We start from the raw sequence: 25,384 nt of genomic DNA, 5'->3' as shown, positions 1-25,384 counted from the left end.
ACAGAAGGTGGACCAAAATTCTGGCCTTCTAGAAGGGGTCTGGAGTTGTTTCTGGGTTGCATGGAGGAGGTAACACAACAACCCAATCTCCAAGTCTGAATCGAAACTATTTGTCTGCCTCTTTCCTGCTCCCTTTGTCGGCATTGTGTGTGTGTGTTTGCGCGTATGTGTGTGCACACATGTGAGTGCGAGTCACTTCCCCCATCTTTTGGACAATAGGGCCAACAGGATGAAAGTGGTCCTCCCGTTTCAGCACATCCCGGTGGCAGTCGGGGTGCCTTGATAACACATTGACATTTCCCGGGCTTTTGTCCGCAGCGATAGCATCGGCGCGGCTGCAAGAGGGGCCCGGTACGGCGGGAAGGCGGCCTGTCACTCAGCCCACCAGAGAGACAGCCGGTGGCCAATGGAAAAGAATAGAGATTGACAAGCCAGTGCGGAGATTAGGAGGAGAAGAATCAAACCCATTACAGCCTGTCTGGCCAGCCGCCATTGTGCGCTCCGATCTCTCCGCCGCTCCTTCGGCCACATCACAGGCACAAAGACGCAGGCGGGCAGGCGGGCACGCGCGCACGTTCCACCCCGGGCAGGGCCCAGGACAACAGAATCATCCCTCTGGAAGTTAAGCTTTGCTTGATTTGGTTACGGAGCAGGGACCCGGTCTGTAACAAACCAGGGGGCCATTGAGACTCTCTGCCACATGATGGGCTTGGACATGCTCAGACCTGTGGGTCAGTTTGGGCCAAATCATAACTGTGCCACAGACGGAGGGTCGAGCAGACCATAGGGGTATCACACCAGGGAACTGAAGCAAGCAGGCTAAGTGTGTGCTTACATTTTGTATTGTACCTCACCAGCGTGGTATAGTGGTTAAGAGCAGGTGGATTCTAATCTGGAGAACTGGGTTTGATTCCCCACTCCTCCACCTGAGTGGCAGAGGCTTATCTGGTGAACCAGGTGTGTTTCAGCACTCCTACATTGCTGCTGGGTGACCTTGTGCTAGTCACAGTTCTCTCAGAACTCTCTGAGCCCCATTTACCTCACAAGGTGTCTGTTGTGGGGAGAGGAAGGGAAAGGAGCTTGTAAGCCACCTGGAGTCTGCTTACAGGAGAGAAAGGTGGGATATAAATCCAAACTACTTCTGATGGCTTTCACGACTGGAATTACCTGGTTGTGGGTTTTCCAGGCTGCATAGCTGTGGTCTGGTAGTTTTTGCTTCTAACATTTAGCCCATATCTGTGGCTGGCATCTTCAGTGGCATGCACCACACTGTGCCACCGAGAGAAACACATTTTACTGTGACGTGCCTCCAAAGATGCCAGCCGTAGATATGGGCTAAACGTTAGGAGCAAAAACTACCAGGCCACGGTCGCATTATCCGGAAAACCCGTGACAGCCAATGGTATGCCTTTTCTCTCAAGGGCGGGGGCATGATCCCCAGTCCTAAGATTGTGTCTGATCTGAAGAGGAAGCAAACCGGAGGATTGTCGAGCTTCCTCCCTTAACGCTTGGAACCAATTGCCCCGGGATGTTGGTTCTACTGCCCCCCACCGAATCTGAGGCTGCCTGTCTCCATCTTCTCTATTTTGGTTGGGCCTGATCCACTGATAACATCGCGGGCCCTACCTACTTCCTCCCTTCCTTAGCCTTGGTTCGGGCGCCTGTTTCAACAATTTTGTTTAACATATTTCTGTTGTTTTAATTTATTGCTGCATGGGTTTTAAGGGATTTGAATTTTATATTGTTGATTTGCTGTTCGCTAGAACAGCCGTGTTGTGAGCCGCCTCGAGCCCTTCGGGGATGAGGCGGCCTATAAGTAAGTAAGTAAGTAAGTAAGTAAGTAAGTAAGTAAGTAAGTAAGTTAGTTAGTTAGTTAGTTAGTTAGTTAGTTAGTTTGTTTGTTTGTTTGTTTGTTTGTTTGTTTGTTTGTTAAATGAATGAATGAATGAATGAATGAATGAATGAATGAATGAATGAATGAATGAATGAATGAATGAATGAATGAATGAATATCCCACTGTCAACAATTACGTAAGATTTATTTATTGAAATGTCAAAGTTAATGGAGTGAACACTCAGGGAGTTAAGAGTCATGCAGCCCAAAGTTTGGCTGGTCATTTCAGACCCCTACAACATTGCGAGCCTTCTTTTCCACGGCCTTGTTTGTGTGCCTCTCCTGTGTGCCCCGTCCTTCTCCATTTTTCCTCCCCCTGGCAGGTTTTCTGCCCATTTCCCTCCACCCCCTGCAGAGCAGGCCTACTCCCGACCTTCCTTCCGAAGGCCCTGTTAAGAATATCCTAACAGCCCAGCTGAATCTGACCTGTAGAGAAGAAAAAGAAGAGTTGGATTTATATCCCACCTTTCTCTCCTGTAAGGAGACTCAAAGGGGCTGACAATCTCCTTTCCCTCCCATGCAAAAACCACCCCTGGGTGTGAGGGGTGGGAGTGGGAGGACTGAGGAGGAGGCTCCGAGAAGCTGTGACTAGCCCAAGGTCTACCAGCTGGCATGTGTTGGAGTGCACAAACCAATCTGGTTCCCCAGATAACCCTCCACAGCTCAAGTGGCAGAGCAGGGAATCAAACCCGGTTCTCCAGATTAGAGCACGCCTTCTCTTAACCACTATACCACGCTGGCTCAAAGTCCCGGTGGATTTTTGCTTCCTTTCACTTTCCAAGGTGTCTGGGTTTTGTAACAGCTTCAAGACAGGCAAGACTAGCCACAGTGGCTCTGTGGGGTCTCTTCCTAGTGATCCTGGGCTTTATTTTGGGTTGCCAAAGAACCGTGACTAGCCCAAGGTCACCCAGCTGCCATGCGTAGGAGTGCACAGGCTAACCTAGTTCACCAGATAAACCCCCACAGCTCAAGATAAACCTTCACAGCATAGGCTGCTCCTTTGGCTGGTAGAGGCTCCGCCGGCTGAAGGAGCAGCCTGGTGGGGCAGGCCCAAGGGGATGGGTGTGGGGTGCGATTCTGCCCCCCCCCATCCCCCACGCGACCAGCTGGCCTCTGGTCTGTGTGTACCATTCTCAGAGGGCAAGTACTGATCATTTCAGAGTGGAACTGTGCTGAATTCAGTAGGGCAGCCGCTTTGATTTGAACCCGGGAGAACTCTAGCAAGATTTTCAGGGTATGATCTTTTGAGAGTGTTGGATAAGGGGAGCTTTGGGTCTCAAAAGTTTACCCACCAAACGTCTCGTTCATCTCTACCGCGCCACTGGACTCCAGTCTAGCGTCTGCAGGTGGTTGCTTGGTGGTGGCAGGCAGAATTATTTTTCCCGTGGAAACTGCCTCAAAAGCCTACGGCTGACAGACCGGTGGGCTTTTAAATCTATAAATAAAACATGATCACAAGGTCAGAACTGCGGTCGCCCCAACGGCCAGACGTCGGGGATTTGCAGTTGAAGGGGAAGCCGTGCGGTCCGAGAGTCTGTTGGCAAAGCTCAACAGAGTGTAAGGACATTAGAGCAGCATGTCAGATCAAACCGGGGGTCCATCTAGGCCGGCGTCTTGTTTTCAACAGTGGACAGTCAGAAATGAGAGGGAAGCCCGTAAGAGAGGTCGCTGCTTCCCGGTTTCTGATAATGAGAACTTCCAGGGCTCTGAAGCTGGAGATCCTATTTGGCTACTGTATCTATCAGCCTATGGAGGAGGAGGAGGAGGAGGAGGAGGAGGAGGAGGACATAAGAACATAAGAACTGGCCTGCTGGATCAGATCAGAGTCCATCTAGTCCAGCACTCTGCTACTCGCAGTGGCCCACCAGGTGCCTTTGGGAGCTCACATGCAGGAGGTGAAAGCAATGGCCTTCTGCTGCTGCTGCTCTTGAGCACCTGGTCTGCTAAGGCATTTGCAATCTCAGATCAAAGAGGATCAAGACTGGTAGCCATAGATCAACTTCTCCTCCATAAATCTGTCCAAGCCCTTTTTAAAGCCATCCAAGTTAGTGGCCATCACCACCTCCTGTGGCAGGAGGAGGAGTTTGGATTTATATCCCCCCTTTCTCTCCTGCAGTCTCGATGGAGGAGTCGGCGTTTCTACTACCCTAGCCTTTCCCTTCTTGGACTGCCCTCCCTGTTCTGTCTACCTGTTGGAGGTAGTGATGCAACTCACCAGGAGGGCAAACTGGTCTGCCTGTGTTCTCAGTGGCAGTGGAGGAAAGTGTTTTCAAGTCACAGATGACCTGCGGTGACCCCATAAGGTTTTGAAAGCAAGAGATGGGCAGAGGTGGTTTGCCGCTGCCTGCCTCTGCAGAGGTGGTTTGCCACTGCACTGCTGTCAAGCCCCAGCTCTGTGGACCAATTCAGACTCTGCAACTGGGTTTAGAAGCCTTTGTTGATAGACAGCGGTCGGCCAGAGGAAAGAAGCCAGTTCTGAGAACTGCCTCGAATAACCCAAGAATATCAAACCCCCTTTTGCCTTTTCCCCTCCCAAATCCACACCTCCATCCCACACTGCCCAGAGCCAGTGGTGTAGGTAGGGAAAATGGAGCCCGGGGCAAACTCTGAGTTTTCGCCCCCCCCCATGGGCCCCCATGCCCTACCTCCCTGTCCCTCACTTACCTTACCTGGCGGCAGGGCCTGGTGGGGCGGGGCTAGGCAGGGCCATGCTCAGCGGCCTCCACCAGCCTTGGTGGGGCCGTGCAGGGCAGGGTACCTGGCAGCAGCCTCTGCCAGGCCGGGCATGGTGAGGGGGGGAGGAGGAAGGGTGTGGGGGTGATTTCCCCCCCATATGACCCCAATGGCATCCACCTGGGGTGCCTGTCCCCGCCCCGCCCCGTGGTAGCTACGCCACTGCCCACAGCTCTACAGAAAGGAATGCAAGACAGACTCAAGGTCAGGAACACAGAGATAAAGTTGCCACTTGGCCCCAGGCACGTTGACCTTGTCACCCTAGCCAAAAGCAAAAGTAAGTTTCCGTCACCATATCTGTCTCTCCCACCCACCCACCCACCCCTCCGGTGTAGTCCTGATGGATGCCTGACAACTACCTGCCTCTGTCCGGGCCTTCCATAGTTGTCTCCCATCCAAGGACTAACCAGAACCGACCTTGCTCAGCTTCCGAGGTCAGACAAGAGTGGACTCGGCTGCGTTCTTCTTGCACCAAGCCTGGCCCTCGATGATGGCCTGTCCGTGGGTTGTGGTCCAGCAACATCTCTCAGCATTCATTCCTTCGTGGGTAGCCACGGTGGAAGATGGGGGGTCCCTTGGCCCACACCCTCCTCTCCCTCATCCTGCCTTCGTCCCCCTTCGGTCCCGAGATCTCCCCCTTCGTTCCTCGACGCCCAGCCCCACTGGTTTAGAGAGCCCGATAAGTGCCCTATCAACATGTTAATCAAATTACTTAGGAGCTAAAATTGACGCTTTTCATTAATTATACAAGATTATTCTAATTGCAAATTCAAATTTATGCGCTCGGAACAGAAGGTGTTCAGCAGCGTGGCTGGGAATTTGCATATTAAATGGGGAGAGTGGTGCATTATGGATGCTAATGTATGCACATTGTCTTTATTTTTAACTCCCCGGGCCTGCATGCACGGCTGCCGCTTAAGGAGGTGAAGGCGTCCGACGTGTGTTTATTATTATATCTTTCTCTTGTCTCTTTGGCGAAGTCAGAGGCACCAGAGGGGAGGGCAGGGGCTTGAGAGGGGTGGGGGGGGAAGGGGTTGTTAGATCACTGTCAATCTCGTATTGGGGAGGGGTACGCACTTATCTCTCTCTTTTCTTCTTCACCCTCTCTCTGGCTATATATACATACATATATATACCTTTCCTCCGCCCTTTCTCCATTCCTTCCTTTCCTTGATTACCACCTGCAAGGAGATCAGGAAACCCACCCAACCGGCATGTGAAGTCAGCCGCTCTCGTTCCTCGAGATGGTTTTACTTGTGCGATTAATCTCCAAAGTTGTGCTTTGTATTGTCGAAGGCTTTCATGGCCGGAATCACTAGTGTGTTGTAGGTTTTTCAGGTTGTAAGGCCGTGTTGCAGTCCTTAGGAGAAAAGGCTACTGGAACACGGCCAGACAACCCGGAAAACCCACAACACACTAAAGTTGTGCTTATTTGTTTGGGGGGCGGGGGCAGAAAAAGAGTTTGGCTCAAGTATTCATTTTTGTTCGGGTTCTATCCATCCCTCTGCACGTTTTCGTGTCACCTTTTCTCCAGATGCTTAGAGCAAGGGGCACCATTCTCCATTTTCTTCTCAATGATGCGGCTGGCCTCCACTCGGGCCAGGACCTTTACAGCCCTGGCCCCTGCCTGGTGGAACACCCTTCCTCCAGCTGTCCGGGCCCTGCGGGATCTTGGTGAGTTCCGCAGGGCCTGTAAGACGGAGTTGGTTGAAAGTGCCCCCCCCCCCCTTTCATCCCCATGGAAATTTGGGTTCATTATCATCTACAGAACCCACCCTTTCTTCTCTCCTCTTGGGAGGGTTTAAGAAGGATTTTAACAGGCATTGTTACATATTAATTGCTGCATCTTAATTTATATTATTGTATTTGATTTTATGTTTATTTGTATTTGAATTTTATGTTTTTCACCGCCCAGAGCCCTTCAGGGATTGGGCGGTAAATAAGTTTGAAAAATAAAATAAAATAAAATAACAACTCTGCAAGAAAAGTTATGGAGTGTGTGTGTGTGTGTGTGTGTGTGTGTGTGTGCTCTCTGTGTGTGTGTGTGTGTGTGTGTGTGTGTGAGAGAGAGAGAGAGAGAGAGAGAGAGTGGCCCAAAAGCCGCCCAACACATTTTCTGTCTGTGTGAACCAACCTCTCCACACTCCTAATCTGACATGCTAACCATTAGACCACACTGCCCCTGTGCTTGGGATTTGGGCTGCGTTTTCTGCATATAAAAACAGCTTGTGGGTCTGCTTGTTTTCCTGCAAATTTGCCGCGTTTCTGCAGTTTCAGAATTCTGCCCAGTCTTCCAAAGGCTGTGCAGCATTTTCATTTCCTTCAAAGAGGCTTCTAGTCCTCATGGGGGCAACCTTTAGTTTCGAATGGCTCGATCTGAGAGCCAGCGTGGCATAGTGTTTAAGAGAGGCTGAGAGCCAGCATAGTGTGGTGGTTAAGAGCAGGTGAACTCTAATCTGGAGAACGGGTTTGATTCCCCACTCCTCCACCTGAGCGGGGGACTCTTATCTGGTGAACCAGATTTGCTTCCCCACTCCTACATTCCCGCTGGGTGACCTTGGGCCAGTCACAGTTCTCTCAGGACTCTCTCAGCCCCACCTACCAAGAGAATACCTTGTGAGGAGAGGAAGGGAAAGGAGTTTGGAAGCCACCTTGAGTGAGTCTCCTTAGAGGAGAGAAAGGGGGGTATAAATCCAGACTCTTCTTCTTCTTTTCATCCTCTTCTCTATGAATATGTGCCAGTGAGGCTGGGCTACGTTAGATCAACGCTGCCTCTGCATTAGCACCCGCGGTGGTGACTAACTGCTTAAAACAGGCAGAAGCCAAAAGGTAGGAGGGAACCAAGAGGTGGACAAAAGGCCCCTTCCGCACACGCAAAATAATGCGTTTTCAAACCACTTTCACAACTGTTTGCAAGTGGATTTTGCTATTCTGCACAGCTTCAAAGAGCACTGAAAGCAATTTGAAAGTGCATTATTCTGCATGTGCGGAATGAACCATTGACAAGGGATAAGCAGGCAGGAGACAGGCCGGTGGAGAGAACTGATGTGTTTAGGGACAGCCAAAGGCTTGTGGAAATGAGTGCCGGAAGGGACCGGGCAGGGCAAATAGAAGGAGCCGGGAGGGAAGAAAACAGGCTGGTTTCCTGCCATGAATCCCCGTCCCTTTTTATCAGCTTGTTATTTGTCTTCCTGCCAGGATACCCAAAGCGGCGTCCAGTCAGACTTAAACATAGCAAAGGGCGCGTGAAAAGGGAGCAGCGCAGCGCAAGGAGATGCGCTAAAAATGGTTCAGGCCTCCCTGAACCATTTTTATACATCTCGCTAACCATGCTAACATACTCCGCCCGCTTTGCTATGTTTAAGTCTGACTGGACGCCGCTTTGGGTACCCCTCAAATACGGCGCATCGGCCATTCAGCTTTATTTCTTGCAGGGCTTGTGTGGAACCTGGGCCCGGGGGCACCAGAGCAGGCAGCCTAGGCAGTGGCGTATCTACCTAGAGACAAGGGGTACCCCTTGTGCCCGGGCGCCACTCTTCTGGTCTCGTGGGGGGCGCAAAATCGCCCCCCCCCACATGACCAGGAAGTCCTGCTGCCTCGTCGTTTGCAGTGCCTCGACCCCATCTGTGTCAGTTGAGGCACGCAAAAACGACGAGGCAGCAGGACTTCCTGCTGCCTCCAAGCGGCCTCAGCCCCACCTTGGACAGAAGAGACTGGAGGTCAGAAGAGACTGCAGGCTGCCGGTTGGGAGCCCAGCTGGCAGGGGGAGTCTGTGGGGGAGGTGGCCACCCTAGACCTTGCCCATGTTGACATGGGCGGGGTCGAGGGCAGTGGGGGGTGTGGAGCCTGGGGTCATCAGGGGGCGGAGCTGGGGTGGGGGGCAGAGCCTGGGGGGCATCCTGGAGACCATTTGTCTCCGGGCACCATTTACCCTGGGTACGCCTCTGAGCCTAGGAGTTCTGGTCCATTCCAGGATAGCTCACGTGTGCCGCTCTCATAGGCAACACACAGGCTCCCACAAACTCAGCTTTAAGCGTGCCTCCAGAGACCCCCAATCCAGGGGCGTAGCATTACAAAAGGGCCCCCGGGACCACCCCCTGCTCCACGGGGAGATTGGGGGTGGGCCATTTCATGCTGGTCTCGGCTTCCACAGTGCAATGCTAGAGCCAGTCAGCTCCTGGTACTGGCCTCAGGCCCCTTCCGCACATGCAGAATAATGCACTTCCAATCCACTTTCACGATTGTTTGCAAGGGGATTTTGCTACTCCGCACAGTAAAATCCAGCTTCAACGTGCATTGAAAGTGGATTGAAATTGGACTGAAAGTGCATCATTCTGCGTGTGCGGAAGGGGCCTCAGGGAAAGTTGGAGTTCTCCACGTGGAGATCGGGGGTGGGGCAAGTTGGCTGGCCCCCCCTCCCAAGCTCCACATGGAGATCTGGGGCTAGGGCAGTGGTGGCGAACCTATGCCATGGGTGCCAGAGGTGGCACCCAGAACCCTCCCTGTGGGCACGCGCAAACAGAGTGCCCCCCACACACACATCTAGGCTGGCCTGGGCCACTGGGCTCGATTATTAGCATTAAACCTAAGACCTAGTTTTGGGGAAGCAGTGTAGATAGCCCTGTTAAGTGCTGTCAAACCCCACTGATTTTCATGCGAAGAACGAAAGCGCGATCCTTTACCTGGGAGTAAGCTCGGTTGCTGGCAATGGGGCTTGCTTCTGAGTAAACCCTCCATTGGAAGAGCTGCACGGTTGCTTCGAAGCAAAGCCACCGACTACCACCAAGCTTACTCCTGAGTAACGCACGCCTTGGAGCCAACTGTTTTTTTCGAAACTGAAACCTCAGCATTCAGGTTAAATTGCCGTGTTGGCACTTTACGGTAAATAAGTGGGCTTTGGGTTGCAGTTTGGGCACTCGGTCTCGAAAAGGTTCGCCCTCACTGGGCTAGGGGGAGGGGCGAGCCCCACTTGCCAGCACTCAACTGTGCCCCTGCCCCACACTCAACAGGAAGTATTGGGCTGGGACACAGTTGCAAGTGGGGGGGGCACAACCCTGCAATGCACCCCCAAGGAAAGGTGTCTGGGGCTCCAGCCCCCATCGCTATGCCACTCCCCCCGTCCCCCTTCTTTTAAAAGGGTGAAACATCACACAAATTGGGCCTCAGGTTTGCCACTTCCAAGAGTAGGGCCGAGGGGGGGGGGCAGGATTTGGGGAGAGACCTCAGCGGGGTAAAATGACCTAGAGCCCACCTTCCAAAAACAGGAGGTTAAGAGCTTGTGTATCTAATCTGGAGGAACCGGGCTTGATTCCCAGCTCTGCCGCCTGAGCTGTGGAGGCTTCTCTGGGGAATTCAGATTGGCCTGTACACTCCCACACACGCCAGCTGGGTGACCTTGGGCTAGTCACAGCTTCTCGGAGCTCTCTCAGCCCCACCCACCTCGCAGGGTGTTTGTTGTGAGGGGGGAAGGGCAAGGAGATTGTCAGCCCCTTTGAGTCTCCTGCAGGAGAGAAAGGGGGGATATAAATCCAAACTCTTCTTCTTCTTCTTTCCTCTGCAATCTGGAGATCAGTTTCAGAGGACGGCCACGTGGGCCTGTAGTCGAACAGCGAGATTTGAACCCAGTAGCACCTTACAGACCAGTGAGATTTCCGGGGGGGGGGGGGCGGTATGAGCTTTTGAGAGTCAAAACTCCCATCCTCAGAAATCGGCTGTAATTCCAAGAAGTCTCCAGGCCCCGCCTGGAGGCTGGCAACCCAGTGCTTTGAGCCTTTGTGCCTCTTGGCTCTGCAGCCATGCAAGGCAGGGGGTCCGCGCCTGATTGGAGCGAATTCTGCCTCTCTCCTCCTCCTCCTCCTTCCCGGCCTCTCTGGAGTGCGCACGGCTCGGCTGCCACCCATCAATTATGGATGCTAGGATGACAATTATAGGACCCTACACAAGCGTCCTAAATATTTCATCAGCTCGGAAAGCTGCTGGGGAAAGGGTTGCACTCTCCGGCTGCGGTCCGTTTTTTCGGGGGCTGCCGCCGGTCTTCTCTCCCCCTCCCCTTCTTTCCATCTCCTTCCTAGAGATCCTTGGGCGTGGGGCGAGTGTCCTGGGCCAGCCCCTGGGTCGCGCCCCCCCCCCCCAGATTACTGTGCCAAAAACCAAAGGGTGTGTCCTGGGACCAGAGGCGTATCTAGGGGAAATGTAGCCTGGTGCAAAATCTGAGTTTTCCGTCCACCCCCCCTGTAGGGACGGCCGCCTTCCCCCGCCACAACCAAACAATGTTTTTTTCCACCAGCTCATGTCTTCCGGGAGGAAGGAGGAGGGGTGCGGGAGGCGATTTTCTGGCTCCCCCCATGTGACTAATTGGCCGCAGCCCAGGGACATTTGACCCCGTATGTTCCCCTGGGCGGTACGCCCCTACCTGGGGCACCTGAGAGTGATACCCACCACCTGAGTCCCTTTATAGTGTTCGAGGGATACCAGGAGGTCCAGTGATCATCCATTGTGAAGGGCCAACGTCCTGTGGGATCGTGCCTTGTAGAATAAGGTTGCCATCCTCCAGGTGGGGACTGGAGTTCTCTGGGATTAGAACTGCTGTCCCGGTGACAGAATTGCCCTGGAGAAGATGGCTGCTTTGGAAGCTGGGCGCTCTAGCATTACACCCGTTGTAGCCCTCCCCTCAGGCTGCACCCCCAAAGTCTCTTGATACTTCCCAAGCCAGAACTGTCAACTCTTGACAATGGGGAAGGCTCTCTATTCCCTCTACCTTGTGAAGAAGAAGAAGAAGAAGAAGAAGAAGAAGAAGAAGAAGAAGAAGAAGAAGAAGAAGAAGAAGAAGAAGAAGAAGAAGAAGAAGAAGAAGAAGAAGAAGAAGAAGAAGAAGAAGAAGAAGAAGAAGAAGAAGAAGAAGAAGAAGAAGAAGAAGAAGAAGAAGAAGAAGAAGAAGAGGAGGAGGACGAGGAGGACGAGGACGAGGACGAGGACGAGGACGAGGAGTTGTTTGGATTTATATCCCCCCCTTTCTCTCCTGCAGGAGACTCAAAGGGGCTTACAATCTCCTTGCCCTTCCCCCCTCACAACAAACACCATGTGAGGTAGGTGGGGCTGAGAGAGCTCCGAGAAGCTGTGACTAGCCCAAGGTCACCCAGCTGGCGTGTGTGGGAGTGTACAGGCCAATCTGAATTCCCCAGAGAAGCCTCCACAGCTCAGGCGGCAGAGCTGGGAATCAAACCCGGTTCCTCCAGATTAGATACACCAGCTCTTAACCTCCTACGCCGCTGCTTCTCTTCCAGAGCCTCACAGGGGTGAGGCTCTGGAAGAGGCATGGGGGGTGGAATGGCACGTGGTGCTAACAGAGGCACGGGGGCGGTGTGGAATGGCACGTGGGGCCACACCTGCTCCGGCCACCACCACCACCCTGTGCCTCCCCACCCCCGGAGGATCCTTTGGTACCCCTGTGAGGCTCTGGATTGCAGCTGGAACTTGTATTAGGCTGGAGCAGTTCATCCCAGTCTCCTGGCTCCCCCCCTCCCCCCCCCCCCCGCGCCATCTCCCCCTTCCCTTGGGCTCACATATCTCCAGGGTTAGAATTCCCTGATTGATCGGTCTCTGCAGCAATATAGCCCATTAGCTGCCTCAAATGCAGCTGGGGATCAGTTACCGATCAATACCCTCTTAAGCGGAGAAGGCTGCTTTCTCTTAAAGGGGCCCGCACGGCGGCCGGGGATGCGAATAAAGGAAGAAGGCGTCTCGGTAGCTCCGGCCTCGTGCCCAGGATTTGGGAGGGTGCACAAAGACCTGGAAATGTGTGTCTGACTCAACCATCGAGCAAGCTTGCGCATCTGTCCTTGTAGTTGTATTGTGTGTAGTTCTGGGCACCGCAGTTCAAGAAGGATATTGACAAGCTGGAACGGGTCCAGAGGAGGGCGACCAAAATGGTCAAAGGTCTGGAATCCATGCCCTACAATGAAGAGAGACTTGGGCAGCTGGAAATGTTTAGTCTGGAGAAGAGAAGGTTGAGAGGGGACATGATAGCCATGTTTAGATATCTGAAGGGATGTCAGGTTGGTGAGGGAGAAAGCTTGCTTTCTGCTGCTCCAGAGACTAGGACCAGGAGTGATGGGTTCAAGGTGAAGGAAAAGAGATTCCACCTAAACATCAGGAAGAACTTCCTGATGGTCAGGGCTGTTCGACAGTGGAATTCACTGCCTTGGAGTGTGGCGAAGTCCAGAGGTGGGATCCAGCAGGTTCTCACCAGTTCCCAAGAGTGGGTTACTAATTATTTGTGTGTGCTGAGAGGGGGTTACTAATTGGGTCTGCTTTTCTGTTAGAAATTCCATTACGTCCAAAAATCATAAAGTCCTGTTGTTTCCTATGTGGCTGGTTAGCGAAGGTAGAAAACGGGATCATTCTCCCTGTTGGGCTGTTATAAAAACATGTTTTAGAAATATGGTAAAGTTCCTTGTTTAAGGAAAGTATCCTTCTTTTGATTTCTAGAAACAACATTAAGTATTTGGAAGTATTAAGTATTTGACAGGCAGTCGATTAGAGGAGACGATTGGCAGTAGACGATAGGACTTGCTACATTGAGTTTAAATTATGGACAGAAAGATACCAGCTGGAAATTAGGAACTTTTTTTTACAGTAAGAGTTTTTTACAGTAACAGAGAAATTATTGATGCCCCGCCCCCGGAATGCCCGGCCACTCCCCCGTCGTGCCCCGCCCAGCCCCATTGGCACTACGCTACTGTTTGAAACAGGTGGGAACCTGTTACTAAAATGTTTGGATCCCACCACTGGTGAAGTCCCCTTCTTTGGAGATTGTAAAGAGAGACTGGGATGACCATCTGTCAGGAGTGTTTTGATTGCATGTTCCTGCCTGGCAGGGGGTTGGACTTGATGGCCCTTGGGGGTCTCTTCCAACTCTATGATTCTGTGAAAAGGAGGTGGCTTCAAATGCTTTAGCAGACCAAAGTCTGCGTGGCTGATGTTTGCTTTGTGAAAATGCCTGGAAAATCTGATCTGGGATCTTGTCACTTCTCCTCCACATTAGCCTGCCGCTTCTAGACTGAATCTGTGGTGCAGGATCCGGCCCTCTCAATAACTGCATTGTTCTCTTGTGTCTCCCCCTAGATTTTTCCTCAAGTTCTTCCTCAAATGCAACCAGAACTGCTTAAAGAATGCCGGGAACCCCCGAGACATGCGGCGATTCCAGGTGAGACTCCAGCCGCTCAGAACCGGCCACGCTCCTGTCTCATTCCTTGTGGCCTTCCTGTGTCTTGAAGCTCGCTTCCATGCGTCAGATCTGTTTTGTTCTTCCTTGGAGATCAGCAGATCTCCGGGGAAGGGGAAGAAGGGCAGGCCCAGAGTGTGGTTTTGGTGCAGGGGCATTTTGAGTGTTCCCCAATACAAAATTGAAGAGGGGAGGCGAACTCTGAAGGGCAAAGGGCCTAGAGTTTTGGGGTCAGAACCTGCTTTCTGAATATACAGCTATCAGTCTGTAACATATTCCTCAATATCTCTCTATCTGTCCACCTATCTGTCTATGGCCCCTTCCGCACATGCAGAACAATGCACTTTCAATCCACTTACACAATTGCTTGCAAGTGGATTTTGCCATTCCACACTGTGAAATCCAGCTGCAAAGTGCTTTGAAAGTGGATTGAAAGTGCATTATTCTGCATGTGCGGAAGGGGCCTATATCTACCTGTCTGTCTGTGTATGCCCATTTATCTGTATCTCCACAATAGGCTTTTTCTATCTGTCTGTCTGTCTGTCTGTCTGTCTGTCTGTCTACTCATGTACCCGTTTGTCCGTCTGCCTGCCTGTCTGAGTTTGTCTGTGATATTTGTGTGGTTTTCTCTATGTCCTTTTTCGGCCCTGGGATTATACCTATGCATCTACCTTTCTATATAGCTATGTGACTATTTCTGTCAGTCTGCCTGTGTATATCTCCTTTCTCTACCCCCACCCCACAGAATTCAATCTGTATGTCTATAAATCTGCATAAGTGTTTCTGTCTGTCTATCACATTTTTATCCCACCTTTCCTCCTTCCAAGAAGCCCAGTCTGCTTGCCTCTGTTTCGTTCTTTGTGAGCCCATCAAGACTGAGATAGGGCAGCGGGCCTGAGACCACCCAGTGAATTTCAAAAAGCGGTGTGAGAGACTTGAACTCAGGCCTCCTTTCCAGTCCTAGTCTGACTCTCCGCCCACTATACCACACTGCTTCTCTGGCATCTGGAATCGAATCCAGAGACAAACTGCCTGTTGATGCAGCTGCTAGAGGTATAACTTGGAACCACCTGGCCCTCACCCGTTAACAGACAGACCTATTCTATGCACAGGGCAGTCCAAAGCAGACCTCAAACGCTGAATTGTTTGGCCAGTGGGCCGCCTTGCCATCTGAGCTCTCCAAACCAAATTAAAAGAGACGCTATGTTTTGGGTATATTTTGGGTATACAGTTTGCCCAGTCACGGCAGCGTGATATTGAGTACAGTGAAGGCCCTTTCCTCACGGGCAGCTGGGGTACGTGAGTCCGGTGTGGCCCCGGGCCCTTCTCACGGCTCCAGGCGGGCGGCCCTGGAGCCAATGCAGCTGGCCAATGGAGGCGCATCTGTTGTTATTGTACCCGCCTCTCCCAGCTGCATAGCAACGCAGCCATCCGTGGACAAGCCCCGCAGCTATACAGCCGCAGAAGGCCATTGCTTTCACCTCCTGCAGGTGAGCTCCCAAAGGCACCTGGTGGGCCACTGCGAGTAGCAGAGAGCTGGACTAGATGGACTCTGGTCTGATCCAGCTGGCTTGTTCTTATGTTCTTATGTTGGGGAGGGCAAAACAAATAAGGCGTGGCCGAGTAGCGCACCTCCAACCCGGCCTTTCTAAAAAGAATAGCTGACAGCACGATTCCCGTTTACGCCGGGTTGGGGCAGAAAAAACCGGGGCAGACCCGATGCAGGGGTGGGAACTATGCGAAGTTCCTGCCCACAACGGGTTACATCCTGTTGTTATCCCATGTTAGAGGGCCTGTGCGGAAAGGGCCAAAATCTTTCCTCCAAAGAAGTAAATTGCAAAAAAGGGAAAACTTACATTTATTCAAGTAGATTCTGTTCACATTCTTGTTGCAGTTGAAAGAAACATAGCAATCCTAATCTAAAGAATGCATTTTGCTATACAAGTAGCCAGCTAATCCGGTGTTATGTGAGTGCAAGTATGAAATATTTGCATCTATAGGAGAGACCTGTTAAAGTGTCTGACTCCAAGCAGGTCTGTGTGGAAAGTGAGACAAAGGACAATGGCTACTGAGAGAGGAGGAGGAGGGGTCAGAGGGCAGCTCCCAGGTATGGACAAGGAGAGGAACATCCCACCAAGAGATAACACTTGTAAACATAGAGAGATTTAGCCCCCGCCCCAAAGTGTCCAGGCATGCTGAGTTGCTCTCACTCCAACACTGGGTTCCTCTGATTCCATCTTTTGACTCTTGTTTTCACCATCTGGTGGTATCCAGGGACTTTTTGCACAGCGGGAGGTCTCCATTTTGCATGTCCATCCAGGTGTGACCGAACCCGATTCCAAAATTGTCGCTGAGCTGAATTTATTTATTTAGAGGATTTTTTTGTAAGCCGCCTTTCTCTGAGACTGGACTCGGAGCGTATTGCAAAGATAATTGAGAAATGCAATTTTAAAAAAAGAAATCTATCGAAACAAACCGAAGACGATGATGAAAAAATTAAGCGTCGTCGTCAAAAATGTACCTGGCAGAATCTCTGCAAGACAGACGCTTTCCTAGCCACTTCAGGAAAACTGTTGTGTAAGACAGGAGTGAGTGTGGGAAAAGCCCTTGACCTAGCTGGACCTAAGTAGCCGACACAGTTTCTGGTCCCAAATCATCTCCTTTCTGGTGCTATTGAAAGATTGTTTGATTGATTATATTTACCGCACTTACACCCTGGTTTTCTTCCCAGTGGGAATCCAAAGTGGCTTATATCTTCCTCGTCTTCTCCATTTTATCCTCTCCACAACCCAGTGAGGTAGGCAGAGAGAGGGTGACTGGCTTGTGGTCACCCTGTGAGCATGCCTGGCAGTGTGGATTCGAACCTGGGTCTCCCTGATCCTAATCTGATCCTGTAACCTGCATTTTTCCCCAGTGGGGGCTCGAGCAGCTTACGTCATCCTCATCTCGATTTTATTCTCATAATAACCCTGCAAGGAAGGCTAGATGCAAAGTGTGTTCCTGGCGCAAGGACACCCGGCAACCCATGGCAGAGTAGCAGATTCGAACTTGGGTCAGCGGGGTCTTAGTCCTGAACTCTAACCACTATGCAACGCTCTCATCTAAAACCTAATTGGTAAGGTAGGGGGATCTGCCTGGGCCAGACCCTGTCTGTATTCTTTTGTACAGCCTCCATGACCCTGCGGTTGTTCAGAGTCCGCAGAGGCCATCCCCAAGGGGGCCACGGCTCCCACTGTCCTCCGAGCCCCTTCTGCCTGCTCCATCATCGGGGTGGGGGTGCTCCGCTGCTCTTCCAGCCGCCCGCCCGCCCGCCTGGCACCCGCGCTATGCAAATCGGCATGGCTGTTAATCATGTAAAAATGTCACAATTACCATATCGTTATGAGTGGAAACTGATGATGAAGCCACGTGGCAGTCGGCACGGCTTGATGCCTGCGGAGGCTCCTCCTTGCCCACCATCCAAATGGGGACTCTTCCACCGCAGGGTTGCCAGCCTCCAGGAGGGGCCTGGAGTTCTCCTGGAATCCCAACTGACCTCCAGAAGACAGAGATCAGGCCCCCCTGGGAGAAAATAATAATAATAAAACTGCAAAGATTGTCATGCCCTTATATAAAGCCGTGGTGCGACCGCACTTGGAGTCCTGTGTCCAGTTCTGGTCGCCGCATCTCAAAAAGGATATCGAGGAGATAGAAAAAGTGCAGAGAAGGGCAACGAGGACGATTGAGGGACTGGAGCACCTTCCTTATGAGGAGAGGCTGCAGCATTTGGGACTCTTTAGTTTGGAGAGGAGACAGCTGAGGGGGGATATGATTGAAGTCTATAAAATGATGCATGGGGTAGAAAATGTTGATAGAGAGAAATTTTTCTCTCTTTCTCACAATACTAGAACCGGGGGGCATTAATTGAAAATACTGGGGGGAAGAATTAGGACTAATAAAAGGAAACACTTCTTCACGCAACGTGTGATTGGTGTTTGGAATATGCTGCCACGGGAGGTGGTGATGGCCACTAACCTGGATAACTTTAAAATGGGCTTGGACAGGTTTATGGAAGAGAAGTCGATCTATGGCAGGGGTAGGGAACCTGCGGCTCTCCAGATGTTCAGGAACTACAACTCCCATCAGCCTCTGTCAGCATGGCCAATTGGCCATGCTGGTAGGGGCTGATGGGAATTGTAGTTCCTGAACATCTGGAGAGCCGCAGGTTCCCTACCCCTGGGATAGACGGAACATGGTCGTAGAACAGCAGCCAATTGGAACGGAGCGGCAAAGAGGCAGAGGATGATTCCGCCCTCCGAGCTGGGATCAAGCTGGTTGCAGTGGGGAACAACAATGGCTTTGACCAAGGTTAGTACCCTTCTGGGTCAAATCTATTTTACTCATGTGCGGAATCGCCCATAGAGAAGCTTCAGGTGAGTTCTGTGCCCGTTCCCACTTCCTGAGACCCCCAGGGACTGGACCCAGAAGTTTCTGAAGGCTGGACATGTGTTTTTGGCTACTGAACCATAGTCAGTCTAGGTAACTCCTTCTTTGTGTCTGGCTTTCAGAGTACTTTCGACAAGCTCAACTTTTAGCACCACAGTTGCAAAAATCCCAGGGCTTGAGAGAATGAGGTCTGGGACCCCTTACCTGTCGATGATGACGGGGTCAGAAGGCGTCTCGTTGCGATTGCCGCAGCTTTTCTTGTCGCAACAGCGGCTGAAAGGGGGAGAAAGACAGAGTCAGCAACAGCAACAAAAGATCTGGGCTTCAAGGATCGCTGGCTGAAAAGAAGAAGAAGAAGTGTTGGATTTATATCCTCCTTTCTCTCCTGTAAGGAGACTCAAAGGGGATGACAATCTCCTTTCCCTATCCCCCCCCCCCCACACACACACACAACAAACATCCTGTAAGGTGGGTGGGACTGAGAGAGCTCCGAAGAACTGTGACTAGCCCAAAGTCACCCAGCTGGCATGTGTTGGAGCGCACAAGCTAATCAGGTTCACCAGATAAACCTCCACAGCTCAAGTGGCAGAGTGGGGAATCAAACCCAGTTCTCCAGATTAGAGTGCAGCTGCTCTTAACCACGACACCACACTGGTTTGAAGTCTCAGTGTAATATCCCTGGATATAACACAACAACTGACCTACCTAAAAGCCTTTTACTCAGAAGTAAGGCCCATAGATTCCACTGAGATTTACTTCCTGTAAGCAGTTTGGCTGTCTAAAGAATGTGGCAAAGTACTCCCTTCCTTATGAGGAGAGGCTGCAGCGTTTGGGACTCTTTAGTTTGGAGAGGAGACGTCTGAGGGGGGACATGATTGAAGTCTATAAAATGATGCATGGGGTAGAAAATGTGGACAGAGAGAAATTTTTCTCTCTTTCTCACAATACTAGAACCAGGGGGCATCCATTGAAAATGCTGGGGGGAAGAATTAGGACTAATAAAAGGAAACACTTCTTCACGCAACGTGTGATTGGTGTTTGGAATATGCTGCCACAGGAGGTGGTGATGGCCACTAACCTGGATAGCTTTAAAAGGGGCTTGGACAGATTTATGGAGGAGAAGTCTGAAGTCCCTTTCCCAAGACCTGGCGTCCCTGCCCAAATCTCCCGGAATTTCCCAACCGAGAGCTGGCCACCCTACAAGCGAGTCCATGCCCTTGGGCATCCAGCGCAGGTTTCTATGACGAGAGTTGACAGGAGAACAGCACGTGGACTGAAATGTGGGCTTTACTCACCATTATGCTCCTTTGGTGTCCCGTTCTCCAATATCAACTTGCCAGCGTGGTCTGGTGGTTAAGAGCAGGTGCACTCTAAACTGGGGGACCGGGTTTGATTCCCCGTTCTGCCACTTGAGCTGTGGTGGAGGCTTATCTGGGGAACCAGATTAATTTGCGCATGCCAACACACACCAGCTGGGTGACCTTGGGCTAGTCACAGTTCTTTGGAGCTCTCTCAGCCCCACCCACCTCACAGGGTGTTTGTTGGGTTGGGGGGGAGGGAAAGGAGGTTGTAAGCCCTTTGAGTCTCCTTACGGAAGAGAAAGGGAGAGGGGGATATAAATCTCTTCTCTTCTTCTTCTTCTTCTTCTTCTTCTTCTTCTTCTTCTTCTTCTTCTTCTTCTTCTTCTTCTTCTTCTTCTTCTTCTTCTTCTTCTTCTTCTTCTTCTTCTTCTTCTTCTTCTTCTTCTTCTTCACGTCACAGCCATTTCTATTGCGGGCATCCCTGATTGGTGTGTCTCTTTTACATGATTTTAAAGCAAATGTATGCCATTTACGTCCGTTAGATGCTTAAATAAGTTTGCATACATTTAACGTGCAAAAAAAATCAGCATAAAAGAACAGGGGAAAGGGCTGTTTGATTGGTGCAAAGGAGTGAGCTTGGATCGGGGGATTTTCGAGTCGAAAGTACAGCAGGAGGAGAAAGTCACAACGAGCTCTCGTACTTTTCATCCACGAAAAGTGATCTGTTTCGGGCACAGGAAACAGGGCTACCAACTCCTAGCTGGGAAATTTGTGGACATTTAGAAGTGGAGCCTGAGGAGGACAGAGTTTGAGGAGAGGAGGAATGTTGGTGGGATATTATTTGTTTGTTTGTTTGTTTGTTTGTTTGTTTGTTTGTTTGTTTGTTTGTTTGTTTGTTTGTTTGTTTGTTTGTTTGTTTGTTTGTTTGTTTAATACGGCAAAGGTCACAGCTGTGCCATGAACCGTAACTAGAAGAAGAAGAGGAGCAGTTTGGATTTATACCCCTTCCCCTTTCCTGTAAGGAGATTCAAAGGGACTGACAATCTCCTTTCCCTTCCCTCCTCACAACAAACACCCTGTGAGGTAGGTGGGGCTGAGAGAGTTCCAAAGGACTGTTACTAGCCCAAGGTCACCCAGCTGGCGTGTGTGGGAGTGCACAAACTAATCTGGTTCACTGGATAAGCCTCCACAGCTCAAGTGGCTGAGCGGAGAATCAATCCCGGTTCTCCAGATTGGAGCGCACCTGCTCTTAACCACTACACCATGCACAAAGGGCCTCAGTTGTCCGGAGATCAGTTGTAATTCCAGGAGATCTCCAGGTTGGTCCCCCTGATTTAGAAACTCCCTCATTTGCAAAGTGGCAGCTTTCGCTCTTTTGATTTCCTCACTGTCGTAGGATCGCAACCTCCATGGGGCCTGAGTGCTTTCTAGGGGGAGGGGGGGTTCCTGAGGTTTCCTCTGCACAGCCCTGTTTGTGGCTCTCGGTCAGTGTTCAGCGCTGGACCGGCCTCGCTTCAGAAACAGAACTGTGCTTTGTGCTTCTTCCACAAACTTTGTAAAGTACCCGGTGCGTTGATGGCAGCGCCGAATGAATCAATAATGCATTAAAATTCACACGTTGCCCTCTCAAAGCAGATCCACATAGCATCAAACCCTCCCGCCGTTCATTAGCTGTTGGGAGAAGGGAGAAAGCACTCTTGCTTCCAACAGCCAGTACCAAGGGGCTTCGCATGAAAGAAAGGGCCCTCCCCCGGCACTCTCGTGGGCCACAGAGGGGGAGAGTTCTTGAAACATTAATGTGAGCCCATCGCTCTCTTCTGAAGCAGCCACACTTGACCACAACTAAGCTCCCCTGAGTAGACCTGCAGAGGATTTCTCTTCCCTCCATCCCTGGCTGCTTTCTTTCTTATTTTCTTTCTTTCTTCCATTCTTTCTTTCTTTCTTTTTTCCTTCTTTTGCATATGAGAGGGTTCAAAATCTTTATTCTCTTCCCTCCATACTGGGCAGCCAGCCTTCTTTCTTATTTTCTTTCTTTCTTTCCTTCTTTCGCATATGAGAGTGTTCAAAATCTTTATTCTCTTCCCTCCATTCTGGGCAGCCTTCTTTCTTTCTTTCTTTCTTTCTTTCTTTCTTTCTTTCTTTCTTTCTTTCTTTCTTTCTTTCTTTCTTTCTTTCTTTCTTTCTTTCTTTCTTTCTTTCTTTCTTTCTTTCTTTCTATCTTTCTTTCTTTCCTTCTTTCGCATATGAGAGTGTTCAAAATCTTTATTCTCTTCCCTCCATACTGGGCAGCCTTCTTTCTTTCTTTCTTTCTTTCTTTCTTTCTTTCTTTCTTTCTTTCTTTCTTTCTTTCTTTCTTTCTTTCTTTCTTTCTTTCTTTCTTTCTTTCTGCACATGAGAGTGTTCAAAATCATTCTTCTCTTCCCTCCATCCCAGGCTGCCGCATTTCTTTCTTTCTCTTCCCTCCATCCCAGGCTGCCGCATTTCTTTCTTTCTCTTTCCTCCATCCCGGGCTTCTTTCTTTTCTTTCTTCCTTTCTTTCTGTATATGAGAATGTTCAAAATCTTCCTTCCTTGCTTGCTAAGAAAAGACTGCTGCTCAGGCACCAAACACTCTCTGTAGAGCATGAGTAGGGTGTTGGATCAGATTAATAGCCCATAGAGCCCAGTGTCCTGTTTCATGTAGCTTCCAGATGGATTGGGCCCACCGCAAACCTAAAAGCAGGGCACAAAGGCTTTGCCCTGTTCTCCCCTGACCCCCCACTCCTGACATTTTTATTGAGAGGGTCCCTGCCTATAGACATGGAGGTTACATTCAATTAAGCCCACTAAACGTGTAGTTCTTAACGGCATTCTTCCACCCTCCTCATCTCTATGATCCTGACCTTGTTTATCCCCTTGTTTACACCAGCATGGTGTAGTGGTTAAGAGAAGGTGGATTCTAATCTGGAGAACCGGGTTTGATTCCCCACTCCTCCACCTGAGTAACAGAGGCTTATCTGGTAAACCAGATGTGTTTCCGCACTCCGACATTCCTGCTGGGGGGCCTTAGGCTAGTCTCAATTCTCTTTGAACTCTCTCAGCCCCACCAGAAAGATGGGGTATAAATCCAGACTTTCTTCTTCTTTTGTCTGATTTTTTATGAAAAAGACATGCCAGCAGGAAATTTCCTCTGACTAGTGTAACATGTAGTTTAGTCCCTTGCCTTACTAGAAGAAAGGAATATAAAAGCAGCCCAGACCTTGAAGGGCAGCATTATAGAACCATAGAGTTGGAAGAGACCCCCAAGGGCCACCAAGTCCAACCCCCTGCCATGCAGGAACACACAATCAAAGCACTCCTGACAGATGGCCATCCAGCCTCTCTTTAAAAACCTCCAAAGAAGAAGAAGAAGAAGAAGAGTTTGGATTTATATCCCCCCTTTCTGTCCTGCAGGAGACTCAAAGGGGCTGACAATCTCCTTGCCCTTCCCCCCTCACAACAAACACCCTGTGAGGTGGGTGGGGCTGAGAGAGCTCCGAGAAGCTGTGACTAGCCCAAGGTCACCCAGCTGGCGTGTGTGGGAGTGCCCAGGCTAATCTGAATTCCCCAGAGAAGCCTCCACAGCTCAAGCGGCAGAGCTGGGAATCAAACCCGGTTCCTCCAGATCAGAGTGCACCTGCTCTTAGCCACTGCTCTTAGCCACTATGCCACTGCTGCTCCACAGAGACCCCACCACAGTCCTAGGAAGTGCATTCCACTGTCGAACAGCCTGTCAGGAAGTTTTTCCTGAAGTTCAGGTGGTTAAGAGCACCTGGTCATGAATTATCAAAGAAGTTTTGGGGCAGAGACCGCCTTGTAGCACAGTACCGGGACCCCCTCTCCAACAGGTGGAGCAACCTGAGCTACACAGCATGAAAGAGTTACATCCTCCATCTCCTCTCTCTTCAGGTTGTGGTGTCAACGACAGTCAATGTGGACGGCCACGTCCTCGCTGTGTCTGACAACATGTTTGTCCACAACAACTCCAAGCACGGGCGTCGAGCACGGAGGTTGGATCCCACAGAAGGTAGGTTCCTTTCAGGGACGCAAGACCAGATTGGGTCCCATCCAGCCAGACGCCTCTGGGGCTTTTCCGCATCATATGTTGCTGGCATCAGATTGAATATTCCTGTGCTTGGAGGTTCCATTTATCTATTTTAGCTAATAGCTGTTAATAAGCTGATCCTCCTTGAATTTTCATATCCCACAAACGCTTTGGCTGGATCAAGGAACAGTCTGTTTAGTCCAGCCTTCTCTCCCTCCAGGTAACTGTGGAAACTCATAAGCCATGGATAATAGACTTTTTTTCCTTTATAGTTCAGTTTATTAGATTTAATATGCCGCCCCAGAGGTTTTCTGTCCTCTACATGGCCACCCGGCATTCCAAAGTCTTACCGAAAGCCTCAGTATCTCGTAGCGAACCATTAAAAATCCCCCCTTTCTCTTTTATAGCAAACCCCAGGCTACAGTCGTTAATTGGTTTAATCAGCAAATTAATCAGCTAAAATTAGTTGCTTAGTCAGCTGAGACCAATTTTAGAGCAGGAAATTGCAAATCCATGGGAGGAGGAGGAGGAGGAGGAAGGACCACCTTCGTTTGTGTTTGGGGCAGGTTTTGGTGTTACTGTGATGTAGAACAAAGAAGGGAAATGTTTCTTTTGGCCAGCGAGGAAGAGCTGAGAGGTACAGCATTGGCACCATCATCTTTAAAGGTGCCGTTGTTAAGCTTCTGGAAGCCGAAAGAACTAATTGAATGCCTTGAAGGTAGACAAAGAAATTGGTGGATCCTTCTGGTTATGAATTTGTTTTTTTATTTTTATAATTTAGATTTACTAAACCGCCCACCCCCGAAGGGCTCCGGGCTATGTACAATAAAATACTTCAGCTAAAATACATCATAAAATTTTAAAAGCCACAGCAACCCCCAACTTAGACTTAAATTATCACTTTCATTCCCTCTACTTTAGCCACGCAGCTTGACGATTGATCTCTGTTCAAAGCAATGAGAATTTTAGTAGCGCGGGGACAAAAATTCAGTGCAATCTCTGTGGGTTGGTGCAACTGTTGTTACGATTGAGCAGCTACTGGGACCTCTGCTGTCCTTTTAGTGCGGAAAACACTCATCTCCCTGTTTGTTGAAAAAGGGGCAGCAAACGTTAGACTACCATTCCCGCTTGCAGAAAGCTAGCACTTCATGGAGGAGGTTTCTGACCAGCTGTTTCCATGCATATCCCTGCCCAGGGACTTTGGTGATGAGCAAATAATAAATTTACAGAAAAAAATACATAAATAAAGAGCTGATTGGCTAGCCCCCCCTGTTCACTCCATTGCAGACAGGTATCCAGCCAGCAACCACATATGTGCCTCCTGACTGAATGTGCCTGTTTCAGTGGCTCTCTCCTGATTCTTGGGGTTCATCTTTTTGTCTCAGTGCTTTTAGGGGTTAACAGAAAGCCAAGTTACGCACCCAGAAACCTCACCTAGTCTTCTCCTGAGACTTCTGTCCAGAGAAACCGGCTTTATTTATAGTAAATATATATAGAAAAATCTTTATAGGAAAATACAGTGCATATTTATAGGAAAAATATCTATCTTATTTCTTTTTCTAAATCAGTTCTATCCGTAACCATGTGATTATTATCTAGAAAACTGATTGGTTCCTAAGGATGAAATATCCGAGGCATGTACAAATAAGCCAAATGAATTACATCTTTACATCTGATATGGCAAGATAAGGCCAACCCTCAACTCCTGACATCTACTAAAGAGCAATTCAGCTGACTTTTCTGTAA

The 25,384-nt window shown here is 50.1% G+C and overlaps 1 protein-coding gene across 1 annotated transcript in view; it reads left to right on the top strand.

Annotated features, from left to right (window-relative positions):
• Nucleotides 1-25,384, top strand: part of LOC125439656 (transcription factor COE1-like) — a 101,675-nt gene that overhangs the window by 33,173 nt on the left and 43,118 nt on the right. The window contains exons 8-9 of the mRNA XM_048508773.1: nt 13,751-13,832; nt 23,503-23,620. Coding sequence (XP_048364730.1) covers nt 13,751-13,832; nt 23,503-23,620 — 200 coding nt within the window. The remainder of the gene's footprint in view (nt 1-13,750; nt 13,833-23,502; nt 23,621-25,384) is intronic.

The sequence above is a fragment of the Sphaerodactylus townsendi genome, linkage group LG10 (assembly GCF_021028975.2).
Source record: "Sphaerodactylus townsendi isolate TG3544 linkage group LG10, MPM_Stown_v2.3, whole genome shotgun sequence".
Lineage (NCBI taxonomy): Eukaryota > Metazoa > Chordata > Lepidosauria > Squamata > Sphaerodactylidae > Sphaerodactylus > Sphaerodactylus townsendi.
The sequence above is the reverse complement of the archived record's forward strand: the minus strand, read 5'-3'. Positions and strand labels throughout refer to the sequence as shown.